Genomic DNA, 18739 nt, shown 5'->3' with positions numbered 1-18739 from the left:
AATTTTTGTACTTGCCTTATTGTTATATACGTATCAAATTAAACAGTGAATTTGTTAATAATATAATTCTGTAATTAAACCTTTTTCCAGAGCGTCCTTGATATCGCCAGTCTCGCACATACAAAGGCTGATGCACCAATGAGGGCCAGTATGGAGGTGTACAGGATGAAATATTCGTACCTATGAATGGACTCGTCTCCAATAATGGCACCAGCCACTGGGACTCCCACCAGGAAGATGAAACCGGCCAGCAAATACATGGTGGCATATCTTTTTCCAAAGTCTCTAGTTGGTGATATGGCACTGCAGCAAACGGGAGATATGCTCAGGACGGAGCCTGAGAAGAACCCGTAAAACACTGTGTAGGCATAAAGAGAATTGACCGTGCGTCCAATGCCATACCAAAGAACGATATCACTCAGAAAGACTCCAATTAGCATGAGAGACATCACGTTGAATACTCCGTATCTGTCTGCAAGTAGTCCAGGAACATAACGGCCCGCAATACCTACCGCATTCACTATCACGATCATCATATTGGCCACACTCGTACTCGCACCGATCCTGATAGCATATGAAGCAAAATACGTCAGTCCGCAGATCAGCGAAAGCTCTCCGAAAGCGACCCCCACGACACACAGAGCATACCTGCGATCTTGCAAAGCCTTGAAGTCAACTGCGTTTCTGAGATAGGTGGAGATTGTGGCCAGAACCTGTTTGAACGAAATCTCCCGAAGAGACGTAGATGTAGGCGACATATGGCGACGTTCAGAAAGACGTTCTTTCACTAGCAAAATCGACAGAGAAAGACATGCAAGAATCACAAACGATAGTATGCGGATCGCCCAGACAAATCCCAGAGATGTGTACAAGGAATTGAGCAAGATGGGGAAGATGATGCCTCCAATGGAGCCTCCAAGGGTAGCCATACCAACGGCAGTGGCTCTCTTTCTTTTGAACCAATGAGATATGACACCCACCAAAGGAGCCATACAGAGGGCTGCTCCAAGTCCAGCAACCACACCAAAAGCAAGAACAAACTGATAGACCGAGGTGCAATTTGCCGTGCAGAAAAGCCCCACGAAGAAGAGGGTCGACCCAGCTATCAGTGGAACTTTTGCTCCAATCTCGTCAAATAGAATGCCCGAAAAAATTCCACCAACGTATGAGAAGAACGTGAAAATTGAGAAGATCCAGGCCGAAGTTGAGCTGGAAACATTGGAAAGCTGGTGCGCGGAAACATAGGCTTGAATTGCACCCATGGAATTAATCAGGCCAAAGTCAGCCACAAGGCCAAAAAACGATCCCCCAACCACCAACCAGGCCTTCAATCCTCCATCTGGGAATTCCTCATCTTCTTCATCTAAATTATCGCTTTCTCTTCTTTCCTCAGGTATTTCTGGAGCTGGACCTCTGTAAGAGACTTGGATCTCTGATATGCCTTCCAAACCATCCTTCCCCTTAAGTGCCACAGGCAACGGTTGGACCACCGTCTCTATTCTTTCAGAGCTCACGTCCAGAGTATCTAGTTCAATATTACTGGAACCGGCATTCATATTCGACTATCAGGCAAGGAAGAAGAGTCAAAGGAACAGGGTGGTAAGTAAATGCTTGAGTCACCAGTGCGTGCCCGCAATTCCGCACCTGCGATGTGTTTTTCCGGGTCTGCAATGGGTTGATCCGGTGGTGAAAAATTTAGGATCTGATGGATATGTATATGTAGAATTGTATATATATATATCGGTAACTGTAGTATTGTCATTCACTATTCAAATTTCTATTTTTCATTAACACCACTCAATTCCAATGCTGACTTGAACCCGTTCAGGTAACAGTCCGGGACCCCAATCCCGTCTCCTAGAGCCATACCACCTAAACTGAGACGATGGCCGTATTCGTCCTTCATCTTCAAAATAATCTTAGACTTCAACATCTGATAGCCAACATTGTATTGGGGGATACCATCTTCAATCAGTTCAATCTCAATGGTGCTTTTTCTGACCGCTTCTAGGTCAATTTTCAGATCCCGTTGCAAGACCCTCTCCACGGAGGAGATCAACTGATCTTTAGTAGGAAACCCAGTTTCATTGTAAAAATGGCCCCCAAACATCAATGTCACTTTGGTATAGTCTCCCTCAGACTGTGCTGATTTGCTCTGATCAGGAGTAACGATACCGGACTTGAGATCGTGTAACACAGCTGGTTCAAATAGACGTCTGGAAGACGCCTCATTGCACGAATCAAAAATCACACCCAGCAGCTTCTCGTCATTCTGCAAAGCCAATGGAACTAGATATCCAAAGCCCGGAGTGTCTTTCAAATAGTTATGAGATGGTATATACACATTGACCAACGCGACACTAGAGTAAGTGATCTGGTTCAACAGAGGCTTCAGATTCTGGTTGTTCAGAATGTTAGAGAGACGATGGACGTTGATTGTGGATTTCACATGATCGAAACTGTTTCTCTCATCAACTATAACACGATCACCTTCTTTCTGAACGGAGCTGATGTATTTTTTGAACTGGAACTTAACATTTGGTGAGTGTTTCAATAGGTCCTCGTATATGATGTCAGGTAGGCTGTTGAGTCCTGCCCCAAAAACAACCATAGGATAATCCTTGAGGAACTTTACCAGATTCGTGAAATCAATTTCCACTCCAAACAATTCAGAGTACTTAGAGAGAAGCTCTTTTTGTTCGTTCGGAGTAGAGCCATCGGACCTTCGAAGCAATCCTCCTAATACTGAACCGTAATCCCTCTCAAGTTTGGCTAAAGCAGGAAGAAACGAATCCACTCCAAGTTCCTTTGAACTGCCCGCGAAAACTCCATGACAAACTGCACTGATCAAATTACTTGACCAGGAACCAAAACGACGTTCCATGAACTCGCTGACGGATTCTGTGTCGTATTCGTGATGTTCCTTTGGCTTGAAGGGTTCTGCCATAATACCAGGAATCATGCCTTTTGCCAAGTCGTCTTTCAAAAACCGCAGTGATTCCTTCAACGTAGTAGGCAAAGCCATCAATGGCTCACTCTTGTTATTTGACAGTAAATATCTTTTTGAGGAAAGCGAGTTTTTGTGAACACCCATCAGCTCCTTCTGTCTTCCCAGCTTGAGGATGGTATCGATTATGAGGAGCGTCCCCACACTGGCACCTCTCAAAGTCCTTGGTCCTTTTTCAAGCATCAACCCAGACTGGCTATGTTTAGTGGTTCTAATATATCCACCAACGCGGTCTGTGGCTTCGAAGACAGATACCTTGACGTCTGGTCTCAACTTGGAAAGGTAGTAAGCAAACGACAACCCGGATATACCTGAGCCTATAACGGCTACTTTTGCATTTTGTTTCAGCACAGACATAATTGTTGAGGAAACAGGCTTTATTTTGCCATGAGAATAGGGTTTTCAGGCCAGGAACTTCACTCTTGCTGGCTCAAGGGGAACCCCAGAGGCCCATACAAAATGTCAAACGAGAAGGCGATGAGTTCCATCGGGTCTATCACGCGGGTAAATGAAATTACGGTGAAATAAAATACACTCCTAAAATTGGCAACGATACTGATTCTCGCTTAACTATACATTTTCAAGGCAACACTTCTTTCATACTTCTCAAAACCGCCTTATATTCTGTCTTGAGTTCAGCTAACGATTTGAGTCTGTTAGGCTCCCCAGCTTTCAACGCAAACGACAGAATCCATCTATCATCCTCTTCCGACAGCGTGCAGAGCAGGTTCATGATGATGAGGTAAAGCTCGGCCAGAATGATGTTATTCTTGCTGAGCTTTTGAGTGGATACTGCGTTTGATCTGCGATCCTGGATCCGTGAGATAAACCGGTACAGTGACTCACATGCTCCGCGATAGTCCCCATAGTTCACTCTCCACGAATAGCACACTTTGTAGTATTTCAAGGATTCAAGAACTGGCGAAGACTCAGCCAAATCATAGATAATCTTGTGCACGGTGTCAATATCGTCTGCATTTGAAAATGATGTCAGGAGGTTAGCCTGGTCAGTCTCGAACAGTTTGAGAATGAACATCTGCAAACACTCGGACCTATACTTGCGGTTTATGTTCAAAATTGCGTGGTAAGCCATCTGAAACTCAGTGGTCTTCAGCGACAGCTTGAAAAATTGCCATTGTTGATTATGGCCATATTTGATAAGCTCATCATCAGTGTGAGGACATGTTATTGACGACAGTGACAGCTTCAATGCAATATTTGTTAGTCCGTTCTCGTCAAACAAATTTGCAAGGTTGATGAAGTACAGTGTTTCCGAGCCGACACCCAGAAGCTTGAATTTTGACAAGTTTTGGATAGGTTCCAAAGAACGAGTTTCGAGAATGGTGGTGCTATACTTTGCAATTGAAGACGAGTTCTTGCGCAATACCTCGAAAGCTTTGGTGCCTTCTCCAACCTCCATGTATATTAAACCTTCCAGCAAAGCAGATACAGGGGACTCTTTGGGCAGAAACTGGACGAAGTCATTAAGGATAACCCCAGCTTGATTGGCTTTGAGCAACCAGGAGACAGCAGCAAAGGCGTACTCCTCCTGGTAAATGACGAAGTCGACAAAATATTCTGTGACCTTGTTCATTTTCGAGGACGTGACGAGGACACCATCATCGTTCAGCCTTTTGATGATAGCAGTGAACATTAATTGTGAGGGCTTCAACACATCATCCTCTTCCAATTCACCATTCTCCTTGAATCCCAAACGCAAGGTGGCTAGTGCAAGATGGCACTTCGCGTAGAATTTCAACAACTTCGAATATATTTTCACCATTGCATCGTTCACATCAACAGAAAGAACAATCAATAAGAGCTGGAAGATCAACTCACTCTGCAGTTCTATCTGGGTCTCGACTGAAGCCACTAGAGTGGAAATTCCGTATTCACCTATGGGAGTGTTCTTTATTGGTCTGAATCCACCCAAATGAACCTGGGGTGCGGTTGTGATGTACTCAATCACCTGCAAAACATTGTCCACCTTTCCTAGCCCCTCGAGGAGGGCGTTTCCAACCTCTTGGGTAACATGAGCTGACATTGAGCTTTCAAAAATGCTGTTCATACGCTCCTCCCACGACGTGGAAGCTTCGGATGTATAATCATTCATCAAACCTAGCTTGACAGCTTTCAAAGTATCCGAGGAGAAACTTGATCCAAACGCATGCAATAGTCTCACCATCTCTTCAACAGCTTGAGAAGTGACACCGCCAGGAAGGTCTCTGAGCACGATTTTGTTGCTGTACTTCATTATCTCAAAACACATGGCAGACTTTATAACGGAGTAGTCCTGACTTTTCATAAGCAGACCAAACTTTCCACCCGTGTTCATGCTGAAGACAACTACCTGCTGAGTCTTCTTGGATAGTTCGGTGCAAATAGAATAAAACCTTCGCCATTGGGATTTCAGATTGCTGAGGTACAATGCATTTTGATCCTTGACAACAGATCGCTTAATCAACCTGATGAGACTAATGGACAAACTGTCGGATGAGGATGATAATTCCACGCTAGTCTGTCCGTTCTCCAACAAGTCTAGATTGTGACGTTGCTCAAAGACGGGAATGACTGTTGTTAAAATGTTTTGATCAAACTTGACCCGTAGCTTTCTGGAGTAGAAAGAATCTATGGCTTCTTCGGTTTCAAAAGATTCATGTGTATCCAGCAAATCCTCGATATTGTCGTTGCTGGCTACCTCGTAGGACAAAATTGAAGACACTTTCAGGTTAACGTCGAATACCTGTATTAAGCGGGAGTTGTTGAACACCCATGCAACAAAAACCCTCAATTTTTGCCCACTTAACGAGGTCTTCACCACCTGGGAACTGTGGAACAGCCAAGTATCGGACGATGTGAGGTTAGCACTTTCCAAATTAGTATCCATCAATAGAGGACCGACTTCTGCGCCAACAACTCTTGAAGTTAGATTGTCCCTCTGCAAATTCAGACTGTACACTTTGAAAAGACCTTGTTGTGCCAAAGGCAAGTAGAGCGCGATATTGTAACCATCCTCTGCGTTTGGTAACAAAGTTACCAGGTCAGAGGGCGACACGTTCAGATGCAGTCCCCATAGATCTTGCGATAACTCATCGTTCAAGCTCTTCTCAATCAAAACACTATTTGAATGGAGAGACCAAACACGAAGGATTTTGTCAATGGACAGCGTAATCATGAAATCATCGTGGACCAAGCACGATATTTGTGACGCAGTGGATACGTTTTCTATGGCTGTGTGAGAGGGATCCACATTCTCTGGCAGCGATATCGTCGACTTCCCGAACCATTTTGATTTCAAAGCCTTCAGGTATGAGGTATCGCTGAAAGGTTGGACTAATTGCGTTGTGCTCAAAGCATCGTCTCTATCGAGTCTTAGAATTCCTCCATCCTTTAGCACGAAAACAACGGTTTGGGAAGAGGAGCTATACGAGAATAACGGCGGTCTCAAGTCAAAAGAATACGGCTGGGAATACCCGCACCATTGATAGAAGGATGACGTCGTCACATCAAATTCGTCTTGAATAAAGAATTGAGGACGAAGAAGAAGAGTAACCAAAACGTTGTTCGTCAATAGAACGTCCACCGTTACGGTCAGATCCTTGGCCTCAAATGACTCTGAGATCGTCACACATCTATTCTGTATTTTTCCTGGAAATTTGAAGCTCAGAGTTTGGTATTTGTAACCGAAATTGTTTGACAACGCGAGCGGAGTGAATACAATGGTCTTTTGATCTCTGAGAACTCGGAGAGATAACTGTTGAAATATGCACTCTGATTTGATATCAAGTATTTTGCCATACGAAGTCAACCCTGACTCAAACCGTATCAACAGGTTTTCCGAAGAATCTTCTTCCTTTGAGCGTAACAATGATTGGTAGCCAAGACTGGATTTCCTAATGACCGTTGTTGTACTCGAAGGTAACTCCAAAGACACAACCGGCAATGATTGCTCCAATTTTATGGGCGTATCAGAAAACCTGGTCAACATGGTTTTTCTGGCTCTATGATGGTTCTATCCACTCACTGAGGCTTTGCCGAAACCTATGTACGCGAGAATGAATCTGTTTGACCTGGCATCATAGAAAATACAAACATTCTCGTTCAACATCCCGGTCGTGTGCCAAACAGTATTCAGAAGAAAAAATCTTTGGGAAATACTCGTCGACTTTTTTTCTTCTTCCTTTCTTTCTTTCATTTATTCTTCTTCTTACAAAGGTTTACTTATTGACTATGTTTCTTTAAAGAATTTCGAGAATGTTTCTCGTATCTTTTGAGGACTGTTGTCAGTTAGATGAATATGAAGTAAGTGTTTTATCCCCAAGAAAAATCTTCATCCACTGCGGGACCCTCTTTACCTTCTTTCGCTCGCTTGTTTAATCAATTCTGATGACCAAAATTAAACAAATTCAAACTAGAGTATGTGACTTGATTGTATGATCGGAACATTAATAACATTGCTGAAGTGTTTTTCAAGAGAAGAAAAAGGAAGATGGTCTTCGAAAAAATGGATCTTTGTCTGAGAGCTGTACTAACTTTCATAAAGTAACGAAATTGAAATGAAGAACGTTTTCATCTGTTCTGGCGTTTTCTAAAGGTATGTTTATTTGAGTTTTGAACCGTCTATTGTTGAACCTTGCTGTGAACCTTCTGTGTCTAGATGATGACATAACAAAAACAAAGCTGGAATTACCCACTGAACAAACCTTGTTGATAAGTTTTTGCATTTTCTCTGATTTTTACACAGAATGGTTCAAAGCGGTTGTGGACAAGAGCCTGGTGCAACATAGTTCTTCGTGAATTGGTTTATGTAACTAACACTAGTTCATTAGGTATGCACTTTTAAAATACGCTATTATGATTTCACCTCTGTGGGCAGCTTGTACAATTGGGTTCAGATGAGGAGCAATAGCACTGGGCACTGAATAAATCATGAGTGACAATGCTTTTTTTGGAGGGCCTCAGAAACCCTCCGTGACTGATTCATAACGCAACTGTACAAGCTCAATGTGGTCGGAGGGGTTAATTGAAGTGACGAGATCATCTGACTAACTTTCAGATGCAGAGAATTACGACGAAAGGTACGCAGCGACATTTTTTTGAATACCCTGGGTTCTATTCCAAACACTCCCGTTCCGGTTACAAATCCATACCAAACGATGATTTACTTAGATGACGAGTCGGAGACGTGATTCACGGTGACGATACATCTTTAAAAATTCCATTCATGCCTTTCTGATTATATGTTTTTGAATCTCCGAGAATGAGAGACAAGAGCGGGACGAATGGACTGGAAGCCCTCAACAGTTTACAAGAGTATTCTTGCTAACAAATCAATATAGCATTTCAGCACCAGGATGGAGCGTTGTACTTTCGAGATTTCATCTCTTATTCAGTCGAGCCACTTTGAAAATACAGGAATGACACAGGATGAACAAGAAATAAATCAAAGACAAGCATATGTCTGATTCTTAAGATGAGTATTTCCAAGTCTGATGATATTCCTGTAATTTTCTAGAGAGGTGCGATAAGAATGAGAATACCAGCGATAAGGTAAGTTTTTTGTGTCAAACTTCCGAATATGGAAAGTGGCTGGCCACTCCTCGTTACAAGCTTCCAAAACGGGCAAGCAATCACCTGAAAGCCGGAGATTGTTGACTTCTCTTCAAACGTATATGATGATCATGCACAACTCACGACGGTCAACTGAATCTTTGTGATTGATAATACGGCTGTGACTAGCCGTGCGACCTGAAATAATAATAATAAAAAAGAAGAGAAGTGAGAAAATCTCCGGGGCACTAGGGACGAACCCGGCATTTGGAGCAAAAGGATGTGACTACATGTATTCAACCGATTACTAACTCAGTGTTTCCTACTGGAACCAATATATAGCCTAAATCAAAAATTCAGTGACATAACCTTAATAATTCGAAACCCGCTTGCCCGTAAACTACACATGCTTTAACCCCCCGATTATTAACGGCATAACCCAGGGCATCGATCAGCCAATGTCACGAGGTCCGATGGCTGCGCATACAAAATCCTTCCAGCATTACTCAATGTGGCAAGCCACAACGAGGCAAAATCGGCTGATAATTTTGGGGGTAGAACCACAATTTTTGTTGGTAACAATGATTACTACATACTTATAAATACCCTTGCTCACCTCGGGCGTTTTTTTTTCGTAGACGTAAATTGTTGGTTGTGAATAAATTCTCCATTTTCCCGGTAATACCCTGCAATTTTAGTTGTCGGTATTCCAGTCGATCTTATTACCTGATATCTGAAGCCTGCGTTTCCTGCTATCTAATCTGGAATTTCATAACACAAAACATCAACATACACCTGAGTCGTTTCCTACTTGATCGGACGTTTTTGGCCCTTTGACACTCACTCTCTCATTTCTGATTATTTGGTTGCCATTTTCCTCGGTGCACCATGTCGTTTACAGGAGGTATAAATGTGGTATTGAACCAGCATTACTCCACATCAAAACATAACCCATCAGCATGTTCCAAGTTGTCACAGTCGAACCGAACAGGGAAGCTGATAATGATGGGCTATATCGCTCTTGGACTCACCATTCCTTTTATATTACCTCTTCAGAAGAGTCTGAAGGTGGAAAATGTGAAACATGCCCCTCCACAGATTGGAATATGACTGTGGTGCAGGAATGGGTGAATGTTACGATATCCTTGGGATTCGACCGCCACATATCTCACCACTAGCGTTTTCACTGGTTGAAAATGTTCATATCTTCACAATCTCTGACCCAAGTGCAGACAGACATCATTTGTAACGATGCCGTCTAACCTTGGGCCATGACTAATGCCTCCATCATCACCAACATCACTTACATACAGGCCGGGACGGATTTCTATAGGGTAAATTTTTCAGTTGTACAATAACCAAATTTAGTATTTTAGAAATGTGCGTAGAAAAGTAATTGTATATCATTATCTTGACAATCATTAGATATTAATCAGTTTTTCCGTTCAATCATTATTGTACCTCAGATATAACCCATCGATGAAATGAGGATGCTTTATACCTGGTTCTCGAGACTTTCTAAATCCTTCTAGAGCATCTGCAACATCCCAGCCGCACTTCTCCACCAAATAGCAACAAACTAGATAACCAGTTCTGTTGAACCCGTAATGGCAGTGTACAGCAACCAGTGGTTGGGGGCTAGAGTCCGAGTGAGTTTCACGATACTCCTCCAATATGGACTCCACCAACTCGACAAAGTTCCTTACCTGGACGGAGTCTGGGATGTACTTGGAGACAGTGGGCAGTTTGTGGTATTTGACCCTGGTGAACCCTTCAGGGTTGTAGGAAGGGTAGTCTGACCCAATGTCGATTATGCCTATGACCCTTGGATTGGCGGCTTCGAAACTGGCTGGGTTATGAATTGGGTCTGATTCTCTCAGGGTTTTCATGGAAACCAACGGACTCTCTTCTCCCGTGGTTGGGTTCACAATTGCTTCAGAAACATTCTGAAGCTTGGCCCATTTGAGCTCGTTCTTCAGCCCCCATTTGTCCCCGTTGATGGTGGCCTTGACCTTTAAACACCAGGGAACGCTGATATGCAAATATGGCAATGATTCCACAAAATCCAGTACCAATCCGCTCACCAGCTCTGGTTTGTCCAACAGAAGAGAATGGTTGCAATGGGAAATCTTTCGCAACGTGGGATTTATCCCAGAGTCCTTCAGATACTCATAAGTGGCTTGGGAGGCTTTGAAGGGGGTCACTTTGTCGTCTTCTCCACACATAATTAGTACAGTGGATAAAGCATCATCAGTAGGTGGCACACGGATCCTCTTGCATGCTCTTACTAGCTCTAATCCATCGCATCTTTGGAAACCACGGATGTACTTCAAAAATGTCTCTGAGTCAGTGTCCAGGTTCCATCTCATCTGTCTTAGCTTCTTAAAAGCGGAGTGATTTTCCCCACCGGAGTATATATAGCTCAAAACAGATTTGGATTCAATTCCGCCTATTCTGTCAGCAATCCTAAAGAAGTCGAACAACACTGGGAAAAAGTTGAATATGGAGAGGAAGAACTTCTGCAGAGGTGACACAAACGGCTTCGACCCAACGAAACTGGGAGGCGATAACAGCACCAGAGCCTCCACAGTTTCTGGTTTTAGCTTCAACAACAACTTGGTAGAGATGTGAGTCCCCATAGAGTGTCCCACAAGAATAAAAGTCCGCTTCGGGAAGAACTGATCCAGAAACTCCTGTATGATAGTGGCAATATTTTCGGTCTTGAAATCATCCCACTTTAATTTTTTAAACTGCTTTCTCATCTCCAATTCCTGATCCTTGTCGTAGCTCGAGAGTTTGAAGAAATTGACATTTGGCGTGTTGAACTTGGAGTTGCCAAACCCGGGCAGGTCTAAACTCACGACATCGGCACACTGCGAAAACAACCCCATTAATGGCTCAAACTGTGACATTTGGCCACCCAATCCATGGATTAATACCAACACTGGAAGTGTGTCTAGCTGTTCCAAAAACGTTTTGACGGTGTCGAAATCCTCGACGTTTCTCTCGCTGTACATCCTCAATGGGTGGGGAATAGACAACGTGCAAAGTGGTAGCCCTGACCTCAATTTGGTGATCGTAGAGTATTTTGCAATGATAGTTGCATCGTTTGGTTCATTAAGAACGAGTTTCTCAAATTTGGAGTAAAGAGCAAACTGATCTTTGTTGAAAGGGTTGATCGATCTTAATACGGTCCTTAACACTCTCCCCAGTCTTTTCAATCCTGTGTTCGTTTGAGCCTCCTCAATCCTTTGTAGTGACTCCAGCGTAGATTTCGTCAGTATGACATTAGTGTAATCTCCTATGATTTCGCTGTCTTTGTTCGCCAATGTGTGGACTCTAAGAGATCCCCGTGCTGGGTGGACACTCGATAGAAGAGCCTCCTCCTCCCTCAGCTCTTGATTTATATCTCTAGTATCCATGAGATGATCGTCGATATCTCGCTTCTGAGATACCACTACTGACTCCTCGACTTGAAATAAAAGGTGGTTTTCTCGGAAATGTGAACAAATCACTGACGAGCGCTATCGCCTTGTAAATACAACAAGAGTCTATGACTAAGTCTAATAAGCCCATGTGGCTCCAAATTGAGGAGGCGCACGACAACATGGGGATTGATTGCATGCGATAAGATCTTCGAAGCATGGATGGCCACCACGAACGGATTTGTTAGACAAAAATAAGCTGATATAGTGCACAAGGATATATATGTGGATACTCTGGTAGATTTGCTACTGCTCAAACAAAAAATTGTTTCCTCCTGGCGCTTTTGCGGTTACTGTGATCCAAAAAAGAGATTCAAGCAAATCTCATCTGACATGCAGCATGTTTATATTCGTTAGAAAGGCAGAATTTAGAATCCGATATTCAACTACTTTTTGCCTATAAATCGCATGAAATTTTGTCCATTCACATCACTAGTAATTCTTTCTCCAGCCCCAGACTGGCTGAAATGATCAAATTTTTCCCTCGGCCACGCTTATTTGGGACTCCTCACACGACCTTTTGCGCGTGGGTTTGAGCCGTCAGGGAGAGATGCTCAATCATTCAGGCATTACAACATAACAGGCGTCGTTCCAACAAACTTGTTCCGAGAAACCGAGTATTGGACTCGATTTGATGGGAGTAATCTCCTCTGGCTTAACACGTATTATCTGGGCTCAAAGATAATCCGTGCCCCCACTTGACAAGAGCTGAAACTGGACCGGCCGCAATGAGTTCACTCGTGCCTCGTGAGCTGACACATGTTGAGAGATCTGTGAGTATTTGGGCAATTACACTTGTATAAATCGTTCGAACGACACATGCGGTTTTTTAGAAAGTGCCATAAGAAATTTCACCAACTAACACCACCTCTTCAGGAGCTCAATAAGGTCATGAACTCGCTTAAAGTTGCTCAGCTGAAAAATGTGTGTCGAAGCTTTGGACTCACCATGACCGGCAAAAAGGCTGAGCTTGTGGATAAGCTGGCCTTTTTTGTCAATGACACTCACAATCTGGATCCACAGGAGTATGCGTTGAAGTTGATAATGGTCAAGAATGTCTTCATGTATGCGGAGATGGACATTCCTGATATCCCCTCTCTTGCATGGCTGCGGACTCTGCTATACGAAGGAACTCGTAAGATACGACCTGATAATCTTGCTATTGTGCCTGCAAACGAAGTCCCGTCTTCAAACATCTACGGCGGTAGTAATGCTGCTGCCGACGTCCACCCAGGATCAAACCAAATATCTGTCAGAAAGACCACTTCGTCTGGCCAACGCTACCACATCTACTTCACCCAAAGCCCATTTTTCAAGCTTTCCAAGCTCATGTGCCCGCCTATATCTCTGGACAGGCTTTCCAAGAACCGCATGCATCAAAGAATCGACCTGATGGTCACAGAAGCGGACTTTCTCGGTATTCAAAGTCAGCAATACAAGATCTTCTTCTATTCTGGAGAAGTGCTACCTAATGTTATGGTGAGAGATTCAGCTGCGGTTGAGTATCCTGGTCATTTTGCAATTCACGTCAATGGTACAGATGTTACCACGACAATAGGCGGTTTGAAAAACAAAGTTGGTACTTTCAAGCCTGCGGACTTGACAAAAGGGATCAAGCAGGGCCACAACGACATAAGCTACTACTATGGAGCTACATCGAAAAGATATCTTTTCTATATACACAAAGTTGAAGTTCTACCCTTCGACGTGGTCGCGAAGCAAGTCATAGACAGGCCGCATATAAGCAAACTGGCCGATCTACAGATCCTCAAGGGAGACGATGAAGACGATGATGATTTGATTATTGAAGGAGCAGAGATTGTCACGCTAAAATGTCCAATTACTATGGCCAAGATGAAGGTTCCAGCCAAATCCATAAAGTGCAATCATCTTGCTTGCTTTGACCTCACCTCGTTCTTGCAGCTCCAGTTCCAATCGCCTAGGTGGAACTGTACCGTCTGCGGCTCCCCCATCACTTTCAATGACCTAGCTGTTGATGATTTTTTCAAAGAGATTGCTGCTTCTACGGATGAAGACACAGAGTTTATAGAGCTTGAACGGGACGGATCGTGGAGACCAAAGAAGGAGGAGATCAAGGCGGAAGCCTCTAAAGAAGAAATTCATAAAGAGCAGCTAGTTGATGTGAAGCCTCAAACCAAACCTCCGTTTTTGACACTGGCGTCGGCATCGTCGCCCTCGAGAGAGTCTCAGCAGCCCAGGGACGTGATTGTCATTCTCAGCGATTCTGATGATGACGAGCCTGAGCCGTTGCCTATTCCTCCGAGATCAAACCAGCCGCGTGGTCAAAAGAGACAAGCTGAGTCTGAGCCAAATAGCGGTGATAATAGCGATACCAGTTTCCAATTCGAGGACGCTGGACTGGCTGATTTGTTTGAGAGCGATCTGTCTTCTGATGAGAACTCTGAGAGTCTAGCACAGATGATGTCCAGACATTCTGGAGAGGTCACCCAAGACCAGGAAGATTCTATTGTGGTACCTAGTCATACTCATGCTATGAGGGTTGATTCAGAGTCACCTGTCCAAACTCCAGACGTTCAGGTCTCTTCAGACCAGATTTCTTCGCTCAACGCCTTGCAAGCTCCACAAGCCCAGGCTGTTTCTGATCCGACTCGACCTGAAGTTTCAGGTTCACTAGACCCGCAACCTCAAACACAACTCGAGGCTTTGGTCCCGGCAGATCTAATTGCTACTGACGAAATCACCATGACCGATAGCGGACTGGAAACGGAACCTACACAGAAAAACACCGAACCTTCGACTACTGTTCAGAGAGAATCTTCTGATTCTCCAACTACGGCTGTTTCATCTCCAGGTCAATTTTTCAGTCCTTCGCGGTCTCAGAATGAACTCCATACACAGCTACAACCAGGCGTTGTATCTGAATCTGCGACTCGATCTGGCTCGAACATTCGTCCACTTTCTTCCAGTGGTTTCCGAAACGCTTCAGCTTCTCCCCTGCCACCTCCGCCTTATCCCCCTCCTTCGTCTCTCGCGGAGAGAAGACTTCCAATGAATAACCATGGTTTGCCGACTTCGGTCAAGAGATCCCACTCCTCTATGGAGGTTGAAAACAACAAGATAAGGAGAATTGGCGAGATTCAAATCCCATCTTGGATTCACAGTTTACATCATTCAAGTCAGGATCAAGGACATAGCTCTAACGGAACAGATGGATATTCTGGGGAACCTCTCCAAAATCGCAGAGACGTCGTTGCACAGACATCTCGCCCTGTCCCTAACACCAACATGGACAGCCCCTTTACTGTTGAACAAGTTTACCAAGTGGTTCCCCCAGCATCTTCCAACCCTCTGGGACTGTGTAGGGAAGCCATAGGGCTTAGGGAGGAATGGATGAGCAAGCAGAGGTCAACATTGCATCCGTTGGGACAGATTGGCCCACAAACCGAGGAAGGGCTACAAAAGGCGATAAACAGGACTTCTGAGCCAGCTTTTGAGGCTGCTGCTGCTGCTGCTGCTGATGTGTCTTTGCCAACACCGCCCCCGAGGGAGCCTGATACACAGACAGCACATGCTGCTCAACAGGTCCTCCCAAAAGCTGTAAACCCGTGGTTGTCGGCATTCCCCAACTTCATGAAAGGAGACGCTTTTCTCATGAGAGACGATGAATCGAACGGAAATGAGGAGGTAACGACTACAAACGGGGAAACCGACGGAACGAAAGGTCAAAAGCAGGGAATGCCAGAACTTTCAGCATCCAGCTCAATGGAGACACCTCTGTTTCTGACTGAAAGTGACACTCCTTTGCACAAGCCGGAACAACCAGAGGCGATTCCCGAGACACGAGTGACGATTCCATCGTGGTCTTCGCAAAACGTTTTAAGAGTATTGCCTAATCCAGAGAATCTAAACGTGGCCAACATTGACGATGAAGATTGAATCATTACGACGCAACGCAACGCATTGGACCCATCTGAGTGTACTATATATATATCGAATGATTCGCTCTTGCTAGATGAACGGAATGAGAGTTTTTGTAGATTTTCGATACCGGCGATAATCGTCTCCAAAGAAGGATACCAGTTTGGTTTCCTCGTCTGAATATATGTTAGTATAACGCAAAGAGGTCACTGGTTCAAAAAAACACTTACACCTTATTCTTCTGCTGAAAAACTTCCACAGTACGACCCCGAAGCCAACCAGACAAACGGGATTTTGCAGCAGCATTTGGGTTCCCAAAGCCCACCAGAAAAACCCGGCATATGACGGATGCCTCGAGAGACTGTAAACACCTTTCGTCACGAGAAGATGATCCTCGCGTTTGGTTTGTGCAATAACGTGGGAGAAAGACTCGCCCGCTTCAAACATGGCCCTAGACCTTAGAAATTGACCCAAACAAGTGATAGAAGTTCCGGTAATAATGATCAAGATCCGATTGTTCTTCCAATTCGATGTAAAGTACGATTCCAACAAGTACTCTGCAACAGCTAGGATGTGTGCGGCGATGTATTCGGTGCCGTTATTGAGCAGAAACGCTGTTGGGGAATAAGTTAGCAAAAAATCACTGCCGAATTTGTATATCAGAAAATTAACTCACAGTCCTTCGTGACCTTCGAGGAATTGTGTTTCGCGGTGATATAGTACTCCAAAAAGTGGAATACGCTTAGAGCCACGAAGTACACTGCCAATGGGCTGAATCTGGTGAAAAGGACGAAGCCAAGTGATACCCCTCCAAAAGCACCCACCAAAAAAGCTGTCAGACTTATCTCATGAAGAGGGTTGGCCTGCTGGTCTTTCTCTGTTGCTTCTGAAGTCATCAAATGCGAATTTGGTTAGTGTAAATGCTGCCTTGTTCCTCCGTTGTAACTATAAAAGACAAAACGTCTTTACACTCCTGATTTTGTCGTGTACTGCCGGTTTGTACATCTCATCGCAGGGTTGCCTATTTGGGACGGCTCAACCGAGGAAGATTAAGGAAATGAGAGACCGAAAGCACCGGAGTTTCTAGATTAAGTGTCAAACTAATGGGAAGTTATGTTCTGAACAATGGTAGATATGATTATAGTCGTCTAAGACGGCAGGAGATGTGGTGATGAGTGATACAAGACAGAGTCCAAGGATATAGAAAAATCAAACGGCAAGTCGTAAATTTAACGAAAAAGGAAGCATGCGCTTTGAAACTTTTGGTGAGTACATCTAATAGAGGTACTTGAAATCCGGATGGAAATCAGCCTTCAAGAGTCTCTGTCTCTCAGTCAGGTCATCTTCCCATTTCTGTCTGTATTCAGGCGTCGCCTTCTGCTTATTCCTATAGAGCACCAGGGCAAAGTATGCCAAGTCCACAACGATAGAAAAGGCAACGAAGGCAATGCAGACCGCTAATCCCATCTTGTAGTTGGGGGCGTCACCGTTAGGGAAAACCCATGGCGATATGATACCACCAATGTTACCGAAACCAACCACATATGCAGTTCCAACGGACTTTCTCAAGTGTCCAGCAAAATTGAGCGAGAACCAGCACACAATAGCAGGCATGGCACTGTAGCATCCCATGGCAGTCAGAAAGCATCCACCGTATTTCAGGTTCATGTTGGATCCTCCCTGCATGACAATAGCCAAACCAACGATGGCAATGAGAGAGGAAAAAATAGCAAATGGCAGTCTAAGAGCTACTCTGTCAGAAACAAATGCTGAAATAATGGAGAAACCGAAAGCCACAATCCATGGATAGATGGAGTGACGCTGGGCCTCCATGGCGGTGTAGCCCAGACCCTTGATGATTGTGGGTGCAAAGTATGCGTAACCGTAGGAAGGAATAATCAGACCAAAGTAAGCAAATCCACAGATGAACAACATGGGGTCCTTGAAGACGGAACCAATATCCTTTGGAGTGAGCTTGAGATCGTATCCTGAGTCACCGGCGTAGATGGCCAACTTCTCACGGATGAATGCACGCTCGTTGTCGTTCAAGAATCTGGCCTCTTCAGGGAAATCAGCGATCGTGAGATACAAAACAACAGACAGACCAGCAGTCATTGCACCCTCGATGATGAAAATCCACTGCCATGCGGCAATTCCATGAACTCCATCGAGGTCGTGGATACGGTAGGCAAGAGCACCGGCACACCCACCAGCAAGACATGTGGTGGAGAAAAACGACGAGAATCTTCTCTGAGATTCAAGCTTGGTGTAAAAGTTGGCAAGGATGTAGAAAAGGGCTGGGAACGAACCAGACTCGAAGATACCGAGCAAGAAACGAGTGCCCACAAGTCCACCAAAGTTGGTGACAAATCCCATGCCGATCGTCACGATACCAAAGAAAAAGATACACAAACTCAGCCAAATGTGAGGTTTCACAAATTTCATGGCATAATTCGACAGAATCTCGAAGAAGACGTATGGAACGAAGAAAACCGTCAACGCAGTGTTGAACTGGTTTCCCACAAGACCGAGGTCAGCCTCAAGGCCATACACCTTGGAGTTGGAGATGTTGACTCTGTCCAAGAAGGCGAGGAAATAAAGCAAACAGAATGGAGGAACGACACAAAGATCGATTTTCCACATCAGCTTGCGGTGGTTGATACCATGTTTGGCTGCAAGGTCTGCCACAAGAGTCTCCTTGTCTGCATCCGAAAGGGCCAAAACAGACTTCTCGTTCTGGGCTAAAGCCCCCTCCGTCTGGGGCTTATCGAAGGATTCCGTTGAAGACGACATATAT

General features: G+C 44.4%; 8 protein-coding genes across 8 annotated transcripts; 2 read left to right on the top strand and 6 right to left on the bottom strand.

The window, feature by feature from the left end:
* Positions 1-74: 74 nt before the first annotated feature.
* KUCA_T00000917001 (uncharacterized protein) lies at positions 75-1556 on the bottom strand (the record flags this gene model as incomplete). The annotated part of the gene is made up of 1 exon (XM_022605503.1): positions 75-1556. The coding sequence occupies one exon, from the start codon at positions 1554-1556 to the stop codon at positions 75-77; it is 1482 nt and encodes a 493-aa protein (XP_022456965.1).
* A 221-nt stretch (positions 1557-1777) lies between these two features.
* KUCA_T00000916001 (uncharacterized protein) lies at positions 1778-3364 on the bottom strand (the record flags this gene model as incomplete). The annotated part of the gene is made up of 1 exon (XM_022605502.1): positions 1778-3364. The coding sequence occupies one exon, from the start codon at positions 3362-3364 to the stop codon at positions 1778-1780; it is 1587 nt and encodes a 528-aa protein (XP_022456964.1).
* A 223-nt stretch (positions 3365-3587) lies between these two features.
* Positions 3588-6995, bottom strand: KUCA_T00000915001 (uncharacterized protein; the record flags this gene model as incomplete). Its single annotated transcript, XM_022605501.1, has 1 exon — positions 3588-6995. One exon carries the CDS (start codon positions 6993-6995, stop codon positions 3588-3590), a length of 3408 nt encoding a protein of 1135 aa, XP_022456963.1.
* A 2450-nt stretch (positions 6996-9445) lies between these two features.
* On the top strand, positions 9446-9667 carry KUCA_T00000914001 (uncharacterized protein; the record flags this gene model as incomplete). The annotated part of the gene is made up of 1 exon (XM_022605500.1): positions 9446-9667. The coding sequence occupies one exon, from the start codon at positions 9446-9448 to the stop codon at positions 9665-9667; it is 222 nt and encodes a 73-aa protein (XP_022456962.1).
* Positions 9668-10002: 335 nt separating this feature from the next.
* On the bottom strand, positions 10003-11979 carry KUCA_T00000913001 (uncharacterized protein; the record flags this gene model as incomplete). The annotated part of the gene is made up of 1 exon (XM_022605499.1): positions 10003-11979. The coding sequence occupies one exon, from the start codon at positions 11977-11979 to the stop codon at positions 10003-10005; it is 1977 nt and encodes a 658-aa protein (XP_022456961.1).
* An 882-nt stretch (positions 11980-12861) lies between these two features.
* Positions 12862-15960, top strand: KUCA_T00000912001 (uncharacterized protein; the record flags this gene model as incomplete). Its single annotated transcript, XM_022605498.1, has 1 exon — positions 12862-15960. The coding sequence occupies one exon, from the start codon at positions 12862-12864 to the stop codon at positions 15958-15960; it is 3099 nt and encodes a 1032-aa protein (XP_022456960.1).
* A 72-nt stretch (positions 15961-16032) lies between these two features.
* Positions 16033-16838, bottom strand: KUCA_T00000911001 (uncharacterized protein; the record flags this gene model as incomplete). Its single annotated transcript, XM_022605497.1, has 2 exons — positions 16033-16556; positions 16619-16838. The coding sequence occupies 2 exons, from the start codon at positions 16836-16838 to the stop codon at positions 16033-16035; spliced, it is 744 nt and encodes a 247-aa protein (XP_022456959.1).
* A 379-nt stretch (positions 16839-17217) lies between these two features.
* KUCA_T00000910001 (uncharacterized protein) lies at positions 17218-18735 on the bottom strand (the record flags this gene model as incomplete). The annotated part of the gene is made up of 1 exon (XM_022605495.1): positions 17218-18735. The coding sequence occupies one exon, from the start codon at positions 18733-18735 to the stop codon at positions 17218-17220; it is 1518 nt and encodes a 505-aa protein (XP_022456958.1).
* Between the last annotated feature and the right edge of the window lie 4 nt (positions 18736-18739).

The sequence above is a fragment of the Kuraishia capsulata genome, genomic scaffold, assembly GCF_000576695.1.
Source record: "Kuraishia capsulata CBS 1993 genomic scaffold, Kuraishia_capsulata_scaffold_1, whole genome shotgun sequence".
Classification (NCBI taxonomy): domain Eukaryota; kingdom Fungi; phylum Ascomycota; class Pichiomycetes; order Pichiales; family Pichiaceae; genus Kuraishia; species Kuraishia capsulata.
Note: the sequence above shows the minus strand (reverse complement) of the source record. Positions and strands in the feature narration are given on the sequence as shown.